Source organism: Wyeomyia smithii, chromosome 2, assembly GCF_029784165.1.
Source record: "Wyeomyia smithii strain HCP4-BCI-WySm-NY-G18 chromosome 2, ASM2978416v1, whole genome shotgun sequence".
NCBI lineage: Eukaryota > Metazoa > Arthropoda > Insecta > Diptera > Culicidae > Wyeomyia > Wyeomyia smithii.
Window position 1 is genome coordinate 257,718,804 of NC_073695.1, and position 17,731 is coordinate 257,736,534.

The window sequence follows — 17,731 nt, forward strand, 5'->3', positions numbered from 1 at the left end:
ATCTTCTTACATCGAAAATCGACGATGACGATGATTATGAAGGTATCTCTTTCTTACTAACGTGAAACGTGCTTCAAGTAGTAAATGAAGAAAAAATTCTATCTAGCAAGCTTCTTTCTCGTTCACCTTGCAGGCACAAACCGTTAGGAAAAAATGAAGAGCATGGAAAACATAAGCGATTATGACATTGCCAAAATGAGGAAGACAAGTAAAAAAATAATTGCGTAGCTGTCAAAGTGCGGATGTCTCGCGTTTTTTGTCGTCGCTCGCCAAAATCGCGATTGTGTTGTGTTTCGGTTTTGTGCAAAGAATTTTCTGCTCGCCACAGGGGTTAAGCGTTTTAGTTTCATTTCTTCCCGCACCCAACAGCCTGCCAAAAGCTGTAACAATTGTCTGCGATTGTTTCATGACCAGGTTAGTCAGCGGTTGGTTTGTTTTTCCTCGGCGAAAAAGCTGTGCTTCTGCTTCCCGTAGTCAATCATCCATTTTCGAGAGCAGGAGACATTTTCCTCTGGCTGGCACAGCTGAATTTCTAGTTCGTTTTTTCTCGTGGCAGCAAGAATAGGCGAAAGAAGAACAACGGATCGAAACAATCCGGGAGTGCAACGGTATTGATCGTAGATTGGATTCAGAAGATATCATTTAGACATAATTCTTCAATAAATTCGACACATGTTGCATTGGAAATAAAAGATTTTTTAAAGTACAGTTTTGTGTTCGCCAGAGATGTGAAAAATTTAATATGATCTGAGAACTGTGATTGTGACTTACAGAATAGTAGAGAAGCTAGTGAAAGCTGATATTTTTTATAATGAATCAAATTGAAACAAAAGAATATATTATATCGAGGAAATTTTCTTCATTGCTAGGATTAAACACAGTGAGACTGCAGGCTGAAGATTTTGTAACAGGAAAAATGGATCAGCAAAGTGGAAGTGGCAAGTGGCAGCAGCGTCCGGAAGCGAGCTTCGTACCACTGAGGGCTCCCAAAGGTAAGTTGATTGGGTTTAACTTTCTTTCACACTTGCTTAAAAAGTACAATGGGACCCACATTTGCTGTGCATGCCTTCTTGTTTCACTGTCTTCAGAAAGCCAGCAGGAATAGGTTAGAAAAAAATGGAGTTGCTGAGCTTGGAATGGAGATAACATCACTATGACAGTCAAATGAGAAAGACCTAGAAGTAAAAGAAAATGTTCCAGGGCACAGAAAACAGGTTTTTAATAGTTTAACCTGATCAGCCATTATGTACGTTTGTTTGCTAGCTAACTGCCAATGTCTTGCCAGCACACTGGTTTTTTAGACTTTTTTTCGTTGAATTTCTCAACTTTGTAGTGCGCAATTGCCCGAAAAAGTAGTGACGTACATATGTTTACTTGTTTGAAAACTTCACTTTGAACTTTGTTTTGTGCTGTTTTAGAGATTGAAATATCTCTCGGTATCGACAATCACAATAATTATGATTTACTCAAAAGAATAAGTCGATCTTCGAAAAAAATCATAGAAAATAAAATGAGAAATTTTTGTGTTATTTACTATGAATGTCGGTTTCTCATGTCAACTACCGAAGCAGACGCAAGTAATTTGTACAACTGACAAAAGGCAAATATTCAATCACAAATCAGATATTCTGACTGCTGAAGCTCGATTCTGTTATCTACTTTTTCATTCGAGTATAACAAAATTACATTTCGAAGTACAATTATGCTATTTTGGTAATTATGTTCTGCGAAACTTGCTTATTTTTCATGACAATTAGAATTCTGCCAAATAGCATCGTTAAACAATTTGAAAACATTCGGCAAATTAATAATTCTTTATTATTTCAATGTGAGTTCCCAAATAATTATACTGGGTTTATTATTGTTTTATTGCTTTCATGTGTTCTGAAATTATTTTTTTTATTTTCAACTATTGGTGTCCGGTTGAATTCAAACTCTTATTTGATTCCAAAGTGGTTGACTGTTTTCTCTCTAATAATTTTCTGTAATTTTCGCTTCCCCTCATTAAATCTTACTCATAATATTTGTTCAGCCCTGCGACATTTTTCAAAAGTTTTAAATGTCTACGTTTTTGAATAACTTTCTCACTGTTATTTTTGTATTTAGGCATTTTAATTCAGTATTTTTATCCAAACAAATAATGCACTCTCAATTCAAAGCAAAATTTATTTAGTATACGAATCGTTTTTTTTTTTTTTTAAATATTGATTGTGAACACTCTGACAGTTTTGAAATTTACAGAGCCATATTTTCAACATTACTTCTAGCTCAGATAGTTTTTAATATTTTAGATAGTTACCAGCAGTTAAAGATACATCCTATTTTCATTTTTATTAATTGTATAAATTCTGTTCTGTGTATGTCATTGGTTTCTACGTAATTTCAAATCTATTTTCTATTGAATACTTTTGAAGGACATCATCCTGCTGTAACGTTAAAATGTTGTTGTCAAATGTACACCATCCTCTATAAGTTTGGAATCGCTTAACAAAAAAATTTCTTCTTTGCAATAATTCTTTGGATGATAGACGCTAAGATTACGATAAACTATGTTTATGTCAACAATGTTTGTCTACAGTAATAAAATAACTCTGAAAATAATGTGGTGGTCCTAAAAGAATTCAAAGGGCATCTGGGGTTTATTTACGACCTCTAGGTATCATCAACTATAGACATACACATATTTGTATATTTTCGGATAGTCAAGTTGCTTTAAAAGCACTGAAATCCGTTTCCTGTTCTTCAAAATTAGTTTTAAGTTCTATTCAATTACTACAGCAGGCAGCTAGAAATAGTAAAGCGAAACTATTCTGGAAACCTGGGCATTGTGGTATTCGAAGGGAACGAGAAAACTGCTCTGCTGACGAGAAATGGATCAATGCAACCGTTCATAGGGCCAGAACCATTTTTTGGAATCTCAGAAAGCACATTCTGAGACCCCACAAAACGGTTCTGGTCCCATGATTGGTTGCATTGATCCATTTCTCGCCAACAGAAACTACAACAACAGTAAACTAGACAGAGAAACCTGGGAACATCTATGTTCCACTACTACTATTGTTAAGAACTTAATACAACCAATAGATAGTTGAATGACATCTCACAATATACTTTATTTGTTCAGTAAAACCTTACTGGGACGCTGACTGTATTCAGCAAAGTGAAAAACACTCAATCTGAAAGTGGTACGACACCCTGATGATGCTTGTATAAAATCGCAATAATTCAAATAAGTGATCGCAGTGAAAAATGCTCTAGAAATAACCATATTGTGTGGTATTCAGTTATTTAGGTTGTTTTCCAGACACCGGAAGAGATTTCAAAATAACCTTCACAGTCGATTTTTGGCCTCTGTGCATTGCCTCGACACTCGATTACGGAAATATCCATATTGAGCGGTATTTGGTCATTTTTGGTTGTTTTTTTTTTTTTGGGTTGTTAGTAGCTTAAGTATTTATGATAAATACCATGGAATTGGGTGAAATTGATCAATTTATATAACAATTTCCAATTAACTTGCTTCATGTATATTTTTCCCGAAATAGTATAATTTTAACCCGTAAAGACCCGGGACGGAACTTGTTTTTTGAAAATGCTCGTTCTCAGCACTGGAACGGCCGATTTGGGAAAACTTGGATTTTTATTCAAGGGAAATAGTTGCTCTAAGTTTTGGTAAAGATGCCACCCCTCTAGACTCCTCCCCGTTTTCGTGAGACGCAAATATGTCTGTGTTTTTTTTCTAATTTTTCAAACAAATTGAGCAAACACTGGGAATTTTCATACGTATCAATTGCTCCATGTATCAAATCATGTCAGGTGGATGAAATATGGTATGCAAGAGTGAATTTTGGAGTTTCTAAATTATTTCAGTTTATTTCATATCTTTTATTTATTATTATTAATATTTATAATAATGAGTTTGTGTGTCCAATCACAAATGGTGACTTCTCAACACTGTTAGAAAAATTGTAATTTTAATTGTTAGGATTTGTTTGCTTTCGCAATTAGGACTTATCATTCGTAGGGATTCAAACCTACTTGTCAAGAAAGGGAAGTAAACTTACAACTAACTTAATTGCTAACTTATTGGCTATGAAGAGAGCTTATCGTAGCAATTGAGGATTGCAACGAATTTTGTCGAAAATTGTTAATAATTTTTTTGACATAGCGTCTTATGTTTCAACACCACTCGAGTGTACCAAACCAAAGCGGACGCTTCAAAATCATTTCAGAAATTTATTCTGAATCCCCTCAAGCGTTTTCTTCCTTGTTAATCAACAACTTGACCAGATCGGTACAGCATAAAGCATTGCTGGTCTTAAAATTTGTTTATAAATCAAAAGTTTATTCTTTAAACAAAGTTTGAAATTTCTATTAATGAGAGGATATAAACATCTCGTATATTTGATACACTTTGCTTGTATACTTTCAATGTGCTCTTTGAAAATAAGTTTTTTATCGTAAATTAGTCCCAAGTACTTAACCTTGTCAGACCAACTTAAAATAACCCCATTCATCTTAACAACGTGATTATTGTTTGGCTTAAGGAAAGAAGCCCTAGTCTTATGCGGTTAAATTATCATTTGAGTTTTAGAAGCATTGGGAGAGATTTTCCACTTTTGCAAGTAGGAAGAAAAAATATCTAAACTTTTCTGCAATCGACTGCATATGACACGAAAACTTTTTCCTTTTACGGAAATGCTTGTGTCATCGCAGAACAATGACTTTGTGCATCCTGGAGGCAAATCAGGAAGATCTGAATTTCACGACGGCTATTTTTTTGTTTCACGGGTATTAGTTGAATCGAAGTTTGTTCCTAAACTGGACAAAAAGGGATCAGATGTAATCAACATATCGTTCAATACATCTTGCTGAATTGCAATTTTACTTGACTTTTGGCTGTGCGCTTCACGAATTTGTGAAAATGTTATGTCGTCATAGAGCGCTGCCACGAAACGCACGATTTATATGTAAAAACATGCTGTACCAACAATCAGATAACTTTTGAAGCGGCAGCTAAAGTTGGGTTTTTTGAATAGCTGAGACTCAAATCTTTGTATTTAAGAAGAATATAGAGATGGTACTCGCTGGTAAATCACTTTTTCAAATGTTTGAAATTAGTGCAAAATTGAGTTTTTTATCTGTGTGAAACGTTGTGCTCAATCGTGGCATAGTAAGATATACTTATCTATCTAAGTTTTATTCGTTAATAAGAAGTCATATTGGAAAGGTTTCATGCATAATATCATTATTATTTAGGAGAACCTGTATTTTGTAGGATGGTAAAGATGATCGAGATATTTTTTTGATATCAAATTTTAAACCCCAACTTCTCCTACCTCACGATGTACTAGAACATGCGAATTCTTTTCAACCTATGCTTGATTCTTGGTATGTTGGCATTCTAGTTTCTGCAAAATATCGATTTCGAATAAAATTCCGGAAAAAAAATTCTTAGGTTTTGTCCAAGTTTTGTATGGGGTTGCCCCAGTGTACAACGCCCGGGGAGGCGACTCCACCCAGGACCCTAACTTACGACCCGTTTATTAATGGACCAGCGCCAACGGCTTTACTTCCTCATGCAATGGCGTGATCCCAGAGATTTTTCGCCTCAGAAAATCTCCCGGTGTCGGCTAGTATTGAATCTAGACCAGTTGGGTTGATTGTGAGTGGATCATGCCACCCCACGACAATCGACACCTATGTCGGCGTTGGGATTCGAACCCCGCCTGTATTAAATAGTTAACAAGGGAAACTCTTGCTGTTGTAGGGAAACTCTTGCTCTTGCTTGTATTAAATAGTTAACGAGAGAAACTCTTGCTGTTTCTGGCTGTTTTCACCTCGCGATTTTTGTTTCATCAGAATTACTTGGGTAGGGGATATGCCAACTAATTCTGTCAAAGTAATTTTGATCTCATCAACGGTTTGATCGTTGGTGAGACCTTTCAAGACAATCTTGAACGGCTTGGCGTTCTTGGTGTCGTAGGTGAAAAAATTGTACATCTTGTCAGTTAAATACTGAACAAGACGATTGCGTCCCTTAATTGAATCGGCTAATAAGCAGCATTCGCCTCCTCGGCCAATTTGATAGGTAACTTTAACATCAGAAACAAACGTTGAAAGTTCCTTTTTAAACACATTAAATTTCGAAGAAATAGTAACCACAATAGGCGGAGCTTTTTTCTTATTTAAGAATTTACATTTCGTATGGTTTCGTTAGCAATAACTTCCATTTCACCGGCTTCTTGCTCAGGCAAAATATCAAAAGGATTTCGCTGCATACACTCGAATTGTCCGAGAGAGAATGCTCTCTCTTTCTTCTCGTAGTGATGCGCGATTTCTTTTTCTCGCCCTGTCATTTCAGATGAAACGAAAAAAGGTAAAAACAATTCAGAAGTAGGTATTCTTGATAAAGACTGATGTGAAATAACGTTCAGGTAGTCTTTGAAAGACGCACTGACCAAACACAAACTTTGAAGCTATAAGCCAGTCCACAAGCAACCGAAAACACGTCTGATCTGTAGGACAGTTCAAGACGCACTGCTCTGACGCAGAACGAAATGAGTTGGTGCAGACGGCCAGGTTAGAATGTAGCGCATATACTTACTTACTTCACTTTTTGGGCTAACGGACCGTTCACCGGTCCAGGGCCGAACGAATTAGAGATGTCCAGCTTCTTCTGTCTTGGGCAGCCGTTCTCCAGTCTCCTCGCACACCAGCAGATCGTGCATCTTCTTCCACCGCGTGCGAGGCCTACCACGGAGTCGACGGCCTCTTCCTGGTTCTCTACTGAAGATAGTTTTGGCGGCTCTCTCGTCAGGCATCCTGGCTACATGTCCAGCCCACTGAAGCCTGCCCCGCTGTATTACCTTCACTATATCAGCATGTTTGTATACTGGTACAACTCGTGGTTCATGCGTCTGCGCCACACTCCATCTTCTAGTTTACCGCCAAGTATCGATCGCAGAACTGTAACGCCCATGCTTCATGTCCGTAAAGGGCCACCGGGAGTATCAGCGGGACCTTAGCTGGTTATGCAGTCCGTAGAAAGCCCTGTTCGCAACTGCAACTCGTCGTTTCACTTCACGGCTCATATCGTTGTCACATGTCACAAGCGGAGCGCATATATTTGTTTAATTTATTAGGACAAAACTAGCATAGGCTGATTCTCTTTTGTCGAAATTTCAACAATTTATTTAACCAATAATTAATTTAATTAATAGTCTTAGCAATCAATTTTCGCATATTTCTATGTTAATAGTGAGAGTGTATCTCAGATGCAACCCTCTAATTTTTTTTATAATTTTCATTTTTTTTTTTTTTTTGTTGAAGTTTCTCTTTCTTATGCTTTCCTATTTTCGTGAGATATTTTTGGATGCGTCTACATGCTTATAGACACAGATTTTCCCAGCACTAATTTGTTCTGGAGCACTAACATTGGACTACTTGCCGACCGTGTAATGAATCAGCGGCAACATTGGTGCATCTTAAACATGTATTCCCCTCAAGCCGATGACTCATAGATCTAACTGCCAAGTGACACAGAAAAAAAGATACAACTGCAGCAAAAGCCGTTTGGACAGTTACGCAAGTTATAATGACTTTCACCAACTGTACTTGGTGCATGTGCAAGAGAATCGCTAATATAACAGTGTATTGTTATTGCTCAGTTGTCAAAATATTGGGTATCATTCAATCGGTCAATAGTTTTCTAACATTTTCGTGCTGATCGACTCCAGGTCGCGATCAGCTGTTTTTTGTAAGAGGCACTGCAGTGTGAAAGCCATGATTGTACTCAACAAGTTTAGGCTACACTCCTAGCAGCAGCGCAGTTGGAGTTTGAAGAAGGAGAAAAGCGAAAACTTCGACAATTTTACCGAACGAAAGTTTGTTCAATCGAAGCCGTAAATGGGGGACACACAACAGTGTAGTTGCCTGGTGGTCTGATGACACAGACTCCACCACCTGGTGGCTGGCGGCTTATTGCAATTGCACAGGCAGTTCAGTTTGATGTTTTATTGTGCGCAATTCGGCCGATCTGCTAGTGGATGTGTGTTTTAAGTGTTGCGAGCTTTTACGCTATCCATACCGTTTGTCAGCTTTAAGTTTTCGCTTGCTAACGGACACTAACGGTACAGAGTTCGATTTTTTGTTCAAATCGATTGGGAGTGTGGGTTGCTTTCTCATCTGAACATTGAGTTCTTTGTTGGATAATCCTTTATTGGCAATGTAAATCTATGAATAAAAATAAATAAATTGATTGGAGTTCGTAAAAGATAAAGATAAAAGATGATACTCGTGATGTGCTAGTTGTAATCCATACTAACGTTACACTGTTTCTTTCATTTCATTTCAGGACTCTCTGTGGACGCACCGGAATTCGTTCCGAAGCAGCAGCAACCGACCCAATACAACCCCTCGCAGCCTCAGCAGCAGCTGCAACAACGCTATCGAGTTGACAACAACGGTGCCGGTGGTGGTGGAGGCGGAGGAGGTGGTGGTGGGACATTCAACATGGTTCCAAACGCGCCACAATATTCGCAGCAGCACGACATGGGCAATGGCGCCCTGGTCAATGGGACAGAAATGATCAGCAAATCGAACCTATCGGATCGGCTGAAAAATATTCAGATTTCCAATGTGGGCCCGCAGCAACAACAGCCGTTTTACACGGGCTATCACGGCTACAATGATAACAAGGATGTGAGTATATTTTTTGTTTGCTCTAGATTGTAGGTGTACAGACAAGATTTTGAGGGTTAAATAAAAATGCGGTGAATGTGGTGTAGCGTCAGTTTTCCCACAGATTGGTTTGCCAGTGGTACCGTTAGTCAGGAAATAATTTAGCTACCCAAAAAAAAAAAATTATAGGTGCGAATAAAAGGTTTAGGTATGTTAGAGCGAGTGTGAAGCTGTAAATATTACTGATTTTTTACCTGTTCCTCGAATATATTATGAGCATGAACTTGGTTTGAGTTGTATCTAATAGTGAGCCGAACAGTGCTGTATTCAATCTATCTCTCAAAAGTATTTAATAAATTGGAGAAGAAAATGGTTTTGCGATAACCAACAATGAAATGAATGTAATCGACAGAAAAGTTGTTACCAGCGAACGTTTGGATGGATGGCAGAGAATGAATCTTGTTCAAACGATATAAAATCGAATACAACACTAGAATTTGCTACTTTACTTAGACTATGCTAGTATCTCTATATTAATTCAAAAGAGCATTCAACTAATCCTGTGTCAACATATTCTATTATTTACATTCTATTGTATACACTCTCTGCGAATGCCCCTAAATTGCACGGATCGTTACTAAAACGTCTCTGCACCTTCGGCCACAAACATATCCGATACCAACCAACACTTCATCGTCCCTCACTTCCACTCCCCATTTCTGACGCCTCAGATGCGTAATCCTTCGCACTATAACCACCATCAGCATCACCCGAACCAGCACTATTCTCAGCCGCATTCACAACAGCAGCGTCTTCAACAGCAGCAGCAGCAACAACAACACCATAACCAGCAGCAACAGCAACAACAGCCGCCGCATATGGCGTTGCATCAGAATGCTGCTGGCCACTATCCTTTCACAGTGGCCGGGATGGGATACTCGTCGACAGCGCTTAACAATCACCTGCATCACCCGATCCTGGGTGGAATGGCTGCCGCGGCGGTGGGCGGACATGGTCCTGTTCCAATGCACGAGAATCGTGTAAGAGCCAGACTACAAAATGCCCAAAACTCTCAACATCACCACCAGCAGCAGTCGCACCATCAACCCCATCATCATCAACAGCAGCAACATCATCAACATCAACAACAGCAGCAGCATCATCACCATCGTCACCACCAGCAGCACATGCGAGGTGGTGCTGGCAATGATTACGGAGGGGAAGGCGATGCCGAGCAGGTAGGGTTTACAATAGACGCACCCTAGAAAGTGTTTAAAAAGCATGCTTGTATCACTAGGTTAACGGAATTTTTGATTTTTTGTTGCTTTAAGGGAACTGGAACTAATTAAGATCATAAGAAGTTGTTATGTTTCATTTGCGAACTAATACTGGTGTTGTACATATTGATAAAATTGATGGTTGTACATCGGCCTTTGTGCCAACGCTTTCATGTTATCTGCACACACACACACACGATTGAATATTTTGTGATCGCATCGAACAAGTTGCGGCTAACCTTCCTTCGATAGATGCCTGCGTAATTGATGATGTTATGGATCGAACTTAGTTCACTACAACCCAAATAACCACAATCCTGTTTGGTAATATTTTCAGATCAATGAGAACGAAACACTAGCTCTGGAGTACCTGACGGAGGTGATTGCCGAGCTGTACGATAATCCTGGCATGTTTGAAAACATTCAGCGAAAGTTGAAGGGTACATTTGCCGAGTTCCGCAACAATCACTTTGTGCTAAGCAACGCTGTGGAAATGATCTTCGAACAGGTTTGTATCGGATTTTGGAGAACTTGCCAAAATTTCTGGTTCGCTTATTTCACCCGCAGTCGATTAAGGAGCAAAATTTTCGCTACATGGGAGCCCGATTGTGTCATCTGCTGGACAGTCTGGACGGTGGTCCCGAAAGCGTGCTGCGCCAGCTGTTGAGCATGAAGATTGACCACCAGCATTCGGAGTTGTCGGGATTTATGCAAAACGAGCAGATCAAGGTGCGCGGAACGACTCTCTTTCTGGCGGAGTTGTACATGCAGCTCCGAAAGCCGCAGGTAAGTCGACTTTTCCCCTGGCATTGGATTTAGGTTCACTGTCTTTTACTTCTATCTATTTAAACTAAACTTTTGTTGGAGTAGAAAAAAAGCATCAAACATGTTCAATTGATCATTTATGCCTGTTTGAGGAGGAATAACTTTAGATTCCACGCGAACAGGTTTCTCTCTACTCCAACAAAAATTACAGCCCCCGAAATTTCAGCGTTTTTTCTCAATCTAAATTATTTCTTTCGTTCAGGATGCCAAGCGCAATGCTGAACTAGCACGGAGGATTACCGGTGCAGCTAACATCCTGCTAAGTAAAGAGGGCCCAGGAAACATAAAGTGCGTCTGCCAGTGTTTAAAGGTATGTTAAACCTAAATTCGTGATACTATCGATATCGTTACAATTGCCGTTGTAGCTCTGTGGATTTGAACTGCAACGAGACTGCCGGTTGGAATTGATGGAAATCATCGACACGTTGAGTTCTCTAGAGCACACAACAGACTGTTCGACTGGACGTTTCATCCGAACGGTGTTAGAGTTACAACAGAAGTCCTGGGGACGCAATGAAGAAGTTGGTATGTTGCAAAAAAAAACCTCCTCTCATTTGAAACAGATGACCCCGATAAATTCCATTTTTCAGTGCCTGTTGTTCTACCGTCAGTGTCCGAAGCGACTGGCGAAGAGTTTACCGACAGTCCTGTATTTTATGGACCCGACGGACAAGTGATGACGGAAGAGGAGAATGACTTCCTCGAAACGGCCGCACCGGTTGCGTTCGAAGAGTTCGAGTACGTTTTGCACAATTACACGATTTGCAACTGGAACAATTAATCGTAACTTTCTTTCACAGCGAGGACGGTGACCCAGACGATTTGGTGGACGATGAAAATATGGACATGGAAATTAAGATGGCATTTAAGGACTTCGTAGCGAGCAGCAAAAACCGGCAGCCGTACTAGCGGCCGGGGTCTGTTCGCGATCGTTGGGCCCAAGTGTGTTGATGCGGAACGGTCCAGGCAGACTTCGAATGGCCCAAGCCATCTCATCTAATCAACGTGAAACACGCGAAGGCAGCAGAGCAAAAGCAAACCTACATTCAGATTGTTAGTAATGAGTATCCTATTTTTAGATATTTAGTTCTAAGCCAAATGTTTCGAAACAGCAAGAAAGAGACAGATCGTGAAACCCCAATATTAATCGAAAAACAACCAGCAAACTAAGAAAGCAGATTGGCACCGTTAGCAATCGATAACTCGGAAAAGCACAACGTTTCAAACAATTCTCGAAATCACCAATCGCAGACACAGATTGGCCAAAATAAATAGACGGGGTCCAAAATAAATAGACGGGTTCCATTAACGCTGATGCTTCGACAAACGCAGATCAATTAGCGCAAACGGTTTTGTTAGCTTTCTTAATTTTTCTTTTTCTATTTTTTATTTGAATTTATTACGAATTGTCATCAGGTGATCATATTATGAAAAAAGAATTTACAACAAAACATCCAATAACTATAACGGTAGAAGCATGATCTGTCCTGTTTATTTACAGCTTATAAAATAAAATTGCAAGCAATACGTACTCCGTGCTACCCAGCTGTTCTGCTTTGAAGCGCCTACTTTCAAATGTCTTTCAAAAATTAGCAACGTACCGTCACATAGTTTTACTCTGTCGGAATGTTTTCGAGCGTTCCGAATATTCCAGTGAGTTTCGGTAGTATGAAAACAAACCTCTAGCTTTCTACCAAAAGCAACAAAAAACGCGGATATGGAAAGTTCATTTTAAGGCTGCCAAATCTAAACGAACCTCAGATTAGATCATTTTGTCGCGTCGGTTAGATGAAGCACGCTGGTAGAACTGCGACAGACAAGATAGAGCAAGCTGGCTATGCTATGTGGTTACTAGTGAAATCCACAGCTGAACAAACTTGTGAGTTTTACTTTGAACGAAACACAGACAAAAAAAAACAATAAAACAAAAACAAAAATCGTTGCAATGTTCACGAAGACAACGTGGTGAAGACATATTAAAAAATAAATACAACTTATATCAACAAATGCAAGGTTTTCTTTTATCGCTGTTATAGGGTGACTAATTTCACTGCTTGTATTTTAATATCGTGCTGTGGCTCGATGTTGTTCGTCCAGATCATCGCCATAACCATCGAATCTGTGAAGTTACGTCTCTCTCTTCCGGTAGAAGTAGTCGAAACCTCCACAAGATTTTCAGACAAATTAAGGGGTTATATACCTTTTTGGCCGAGAAAAATGAGGGAAGTTTGAATCTATTTTTAAGTGCATAGCACCATTTTCATTGCATCAAAGGGGTATTTTTCTGAAAGTACAGTTTATCAACAACAATTTATTATATATTATATATATTTTACGTTTGATTGTGAGATATACCAATAACTGGAGTAATGGCCGTTTCCCCGAATCGCTATTTTTTTGCAGAGGCTTGCGATGATCCTGATAGAGACTCAGCGGGTCAACCGAAATCAAAAAACTCATATTATTTCATTAGTTTAAAAGTGTGCCGGGTCCTTGAACGATCGCTTTTATGAGTATTTTGTTTTCAGTGCAAATGGGAACGTTTTTCCCAAAAAATGCACGTTTTGAGCGCTAAAAATTGCATTAAATTTTTTTTTTTACGAAAATTAAAAAAAAAAAAGATGAAGGAAATCGGTTCAGTAGTTTTCCCGCAATTAGGATCACGGCAAAGTCATTTTTCGGAAATCACTGTTCCGAGATAATCTCGTGTAAAGCTTCAAGTTTAGCTTATGCGGCCGTGGCGAGGTGCACTGCAAATCGCTCTAACTTTCTTCCTACTGCTCAGATTTATATGAAAATTTGTGAAAAGGTTCTCAAGATGTTGTATTTGAAGAAAATACAATAAAATTTTTTTCGGTTTTTTGAAAACTAAAAAGGTATATAACCCCTTAACGTTAGAATGACACCAATGCGTACACCTATTTTCGCTTTAAGTACTGAACTGCCAGCAAACAAATTTGCTGCACATTTTTTCAACCTTTGAGACTGAGTTTGGGGGTATTCTGGCTCTTCCACAGTTTTTGCCTTTTTGGGGTTTTCGATGACCAACTTGAGATTCCCTATTAAATTTTTAGAACAGTCTTTTCGTTAAAAAAAAAATTTGTTCGTGATACCAAAATTCTTCGTATTAGTGGGCGAGGAAAAGTTAGGATTGAAATGTGTTGACTGTTTAACCCTCTCCCTGCCATGGTTACTCTAGAGCACCACAGGTTTGGATGCAAAAAGTCTTTGGAAATCTTTACAAATGCTTCTTAAAATGCAAAAATATATTTTTGAACAATATACTGATTATTTTAGAACATATTTATGCATTTTGAGTAGGATTAGTGAATTTTTCTAAAGGCTTTTTGCATCCCAACCAATGGTGCTCTAGAGTAACCATGGTAAAGAGAGCGTTTTCGGTGGTTTTGAGTTAAAATTCATCTTTTCATATAATCTACTAGCTGACCCGGCAAACTTTGTACCGCCAATTTTTTTCTTTATTTAAAAAATTCAAACATTCCAAACTGTTTGATTCCTTGCGATTTGTTTGTAGTCTGCAAATTCATGACGAATCGGATAATTGATACGAATAAATTCGAAATCGTTTGAAATAATGGGTTTTATCGAAATAAGAACATCCTCACCTTTTGGCTTCTGTATAGCCATTCGGTTCTGGAAATACCCATATTGGGTGGTATTCGGTCATTTTCAGCTGTTCTCCAGAAACCAGAAGTCACACTCTTAGAATAAAAATGGTGCCCGGAGTTAATTTCAAGCTTCTGTGCATCATCTCCATTACGGAAATATCCGTATTTGGTGGCATTCGATCGTTTTGTGCGCTATTTTACAGAAACCGGAAGTTGTCATCTTAGATTTCAAAATCAACATATGAAGTCAACTTCTGGTCTCTGGGCGTTATTCTGGTATCTGATATTCATATTGGAAGGTATTTGATAATTTTCGGCTGTGTTTCAGAAACCGGAAATCGTCATCCTGGAATTTAAAATGGTGTCTGAGGTCGATTTGTGATTTCAGTGCATCATTACGATTCCGGAAATACCCATACTGGGTAGTATTTGGCCACTTTAGGTTGTGTTCGAATTGCCTAAACAACTATAATTGTCTAGTTGAGACGAATATATATTTTGAATTACACTAAGGTCGCTTTTTACGCGGGTTTCTTTTTACGCGGCTTTTTTTACGTGGATTCCGGAATTTACGCGGTTTTTTTTACACGGATTCCGGAATTTACGCGGTGTTTTTTTTTGCTCGGATTTCGGTTTATCTTCACTCAGAACGCAAAATTAACGCAGAGGTTTTTTACGCGGATTCCGGAATTTACGCGGTTTTTTTCTTACGCGGATTCCGGAATTTACGCGTTGTAATTAAACTGAAAAAGCACTTTTTCAGAAAGACAGAATGTACAATTTTAGCCATGGAATTGTCATATAGGCGCTTATTTAGACTATAAGCCATTTACTGTTGGCTGTCAAAGAGTTTTTCTGCAAGCTGTACAAAGAAGTGGAGAATATCGGCGGTTAACTCTAGTCTTTACAAATCATATGTCCTGGGAGTTCAAACAAACTTGCGCAGAAATCCGAAAAATTTTTGGAATTTCGTTAATTCAAAACGGAAAAGTCGCTCAACTCCTTCGGACGTCTATTTGGAGGAAATGGTATCCTGCTCGGACTCTGATTCTTGTGAGCTTTTTGCGATACTTTTCTCCTCAGTATTTGCCACGGATTGTGCCTCAAATGACGATGCTCGGCGTGCTGCGGCTAATGTGCCAGTCGACCTTGTTGATCTTGAAATTTTTGAAGTCACGCATGACATGATTACTATCGCCGCTAAGAAACTTAAATGTTCGTACACTGTTGATTCCGACGGAATACCGGCCGTTCTTTTGTGCCGTTGAATTGATTTTCTGGCTGCTCCACTTTGCACAATTTTCACCCAATCTTTAGCTCAAGGGAAGTTTCCTGAGGTATGGAAGCACTCCTATATGTTTCCGGTTTTTAAAAGTGGTGATCGACGAAATGTCAAAAACTATCGTGGAATAATTAATCTGTCAGCTGCGTCTAAATTGTTCGAGATCATTGTATGCTCTATTGTATTGAATTGCACACGCAAATACATTTCTTTGGACCAGCATGGTTTTGTTTCTGGACGATCTGTAACAACAAATCTGATGGATTTTACGTCGAATTGCATTTCTGAACTTGAACGAAACGTACAGGTTGACGTTATTTACACTGACCTCAAAGCTGCCTTCGACCGAATTGATCATCGGATACTGCTGAACAAAATTTCCCGTCTTGGTGCTTCATCACGGTTCGTTAAATGGCTTGAATCATTCCCGTGCAATAGAATTTTGCAAGTGAGGCTTGGATCAAGTGTATCGTCTGCGTTCACGAACAAGTCTGGCTTACCACAGGGTAGTAACCTAGGACCGCTTCTTTTCATTATTTTTTTCAATGACGTTGCTGATGCACTTGGGATTGGTTGCAGATTAGTTTACGCCGATGATTTAAAAATTTACTTGACGATTCGCACCATCGAGGATTGTTATCATCTACAATCACTTTTAAATACCTTTGTGACGTGGTGTAAACTAAACTCTCTAATTAGAGGAAATGCAAAATGTGAAGTGATAACCTTTCACCGCATTGAACGGCCAATACTTTTTGATTATGCTGTCGACGGAGAAGTGCTGCGCAGAGTAGATTACGTCGACGATCTTGGAGTTATTCTTGACAGAAAGCTGACTTTCGATAGACACCGTGCTGCAATTGTTTCGAAAGCAAGTCGGCAATTAGGATTCATCGCAAAAATTGGACGTGATTTCAAGGATCCCCATTGTATGAAAGCTTTATACTGCTCACTTGTACGACCCCTACTAGAAAACGTAAGTGTGGTTTGGAGTCCGCACGAACTATGGTTATTATGAACCTGTTGCCTTTTGTGTGAGAAAATTCACGAGTGTCGAGCATCTTTATGAATTTGGTGTGCCTAGTCATATTTTTAAACGTAGATTAACTAACTCTAGTTACTTTTAATGATTATCCTCTTTTCATTAAGACTTTATCTCAGATGATGCACTTAGAAATAAACAAATAAACAAAGAATGAATAATCGCTTCTACAGAATCGATAAGCATGTATAAAAGTTGTTCAAATGGCTGAGTAATTTTTATTAAGCCCTTGTTCTGCTATTTAGGGAGCCGAATGTAACAAGTAGCTGATTTAGTTTTCCAAAAGCGACTGATTGAAAGCTGATTAAATACTTAGAAATACATTATTCGACCTACGTTCAGTCGTCAGCTGAATAAGATAAGCTATAAAAGCGCTTATTAAGCCAAAAAATGTTTTTTGGGAAATATCTAGAAGCGTTTATTGAACCAGTTTGTGCAGTGTTTAGTTATTGTTGTCTAATAGCCTTTTTTTAAATTCAAATAGCGCTTAACCAGCCAACAATCGAATAATGGCATGAAGTATTTCATAAGTATTTTTAAACCTGAATTTATTGCTTGTTCAGCTGATAAATCAACCTAAGCGTTGTGGCAATCCGTGTCACCTGTATACAGATTTTATTCAGCTGTTTTAAAATTATTAGCAGGTTTATTCCGCCCAATTGTTTGTTGGGCAGCTGACCAACGAAATGGGCCTAAGACTTATCGACTTTACCGCCTCCGAAAACATGGCCGTGCGTAGTACCTGCTTCCAGCACAACCGTACACCTGGAGGTCACCAAGTCAGGAAGAAATACTACATCAACCACGTTCTGATTGATTGTCGGCACTTCTCAGACGTCACCGACGTCAGACTCTACAGGAGCGCTAAAGTCGACTCGAACCACTACCTGGTGATGGTGAAGATGCGCCAAAAACCCTCCATTGTTAACAACATTCCGTACCGACGCCCGTCCCGGTTAGATCTCGCACGACTGAAGCAGCCTAACGTCGCCGA

The 17,731-nt window shown here is 39.0% G+C and overlaps 1 protein-coding gene across 2 annotated transcripts; it reads left to right on the forward strand.

Annotated features, from left to right (window-relative positions):
• Positions 1-240: 240 nt before the first annotated feature.
• On the forward strand, positions 241-12,791 carry LOC129725582 (putative uncharacterized protein DDB_G0272456). 2 transcript variants are annotated; one of them, XM_055681585.1, is made up of 10 exons: positions 241-414; positions 870-992; positions 8,357-8,703; positions 9,414-9,920; positions 10,297-10,467; positions 10,527-10,745; positions 10,987-11,094; positions 11,150-11,309; positions 11,375-11,522; positions 11,585-12,791. In XM_055681585.1, the coding sequence occupies exons 2-10, from the start codon at positions 917-919 to the stop codon at positions 11,691-11,693; spliced, it is 1,845 nt and encodes a 614-aa protein (XP_055537560.1). In that variant the 5' UTR covers positions 241-414; positions 870-916; the 3' UTR covers positions 11,694-12,791. The 2 variants fall into 2 exon arrangements, with proteins under 2 accessions (XP_055537560.1, XP_055537561.1); XM_055681586.1 differs by lacking the exon at positions 241-414 and adding an exon at positions 458-608.
• The last annotated feature ends 4,940 nt before the right edge of the window (positions 12,792-17,731 follow it).

Coding starts and splice junctions, on each gene's coding strand:
- LOC129725582 (XM_055681585.1), top strand. CDS start 917: ATGGATCAGCAAAGTGGAAGTGGCAAGTGGCAGCAGCGTCCGGAAGCG. Junction 10,746..10,986: donor TGCAGCTCCGAAAGCCGCAG/GTAAGTCGACTT, acceptor TCTTTCGTTCAG/GATGCCAAGCGCAATGCTGA. Junction 11,095..11,149: donor GCGTCTGCCAGTGTTTAAAG/GTATGTTAAACC, acceptor TTGCCGTTGTAG/CTCTGTGGATTTGAACTGCA.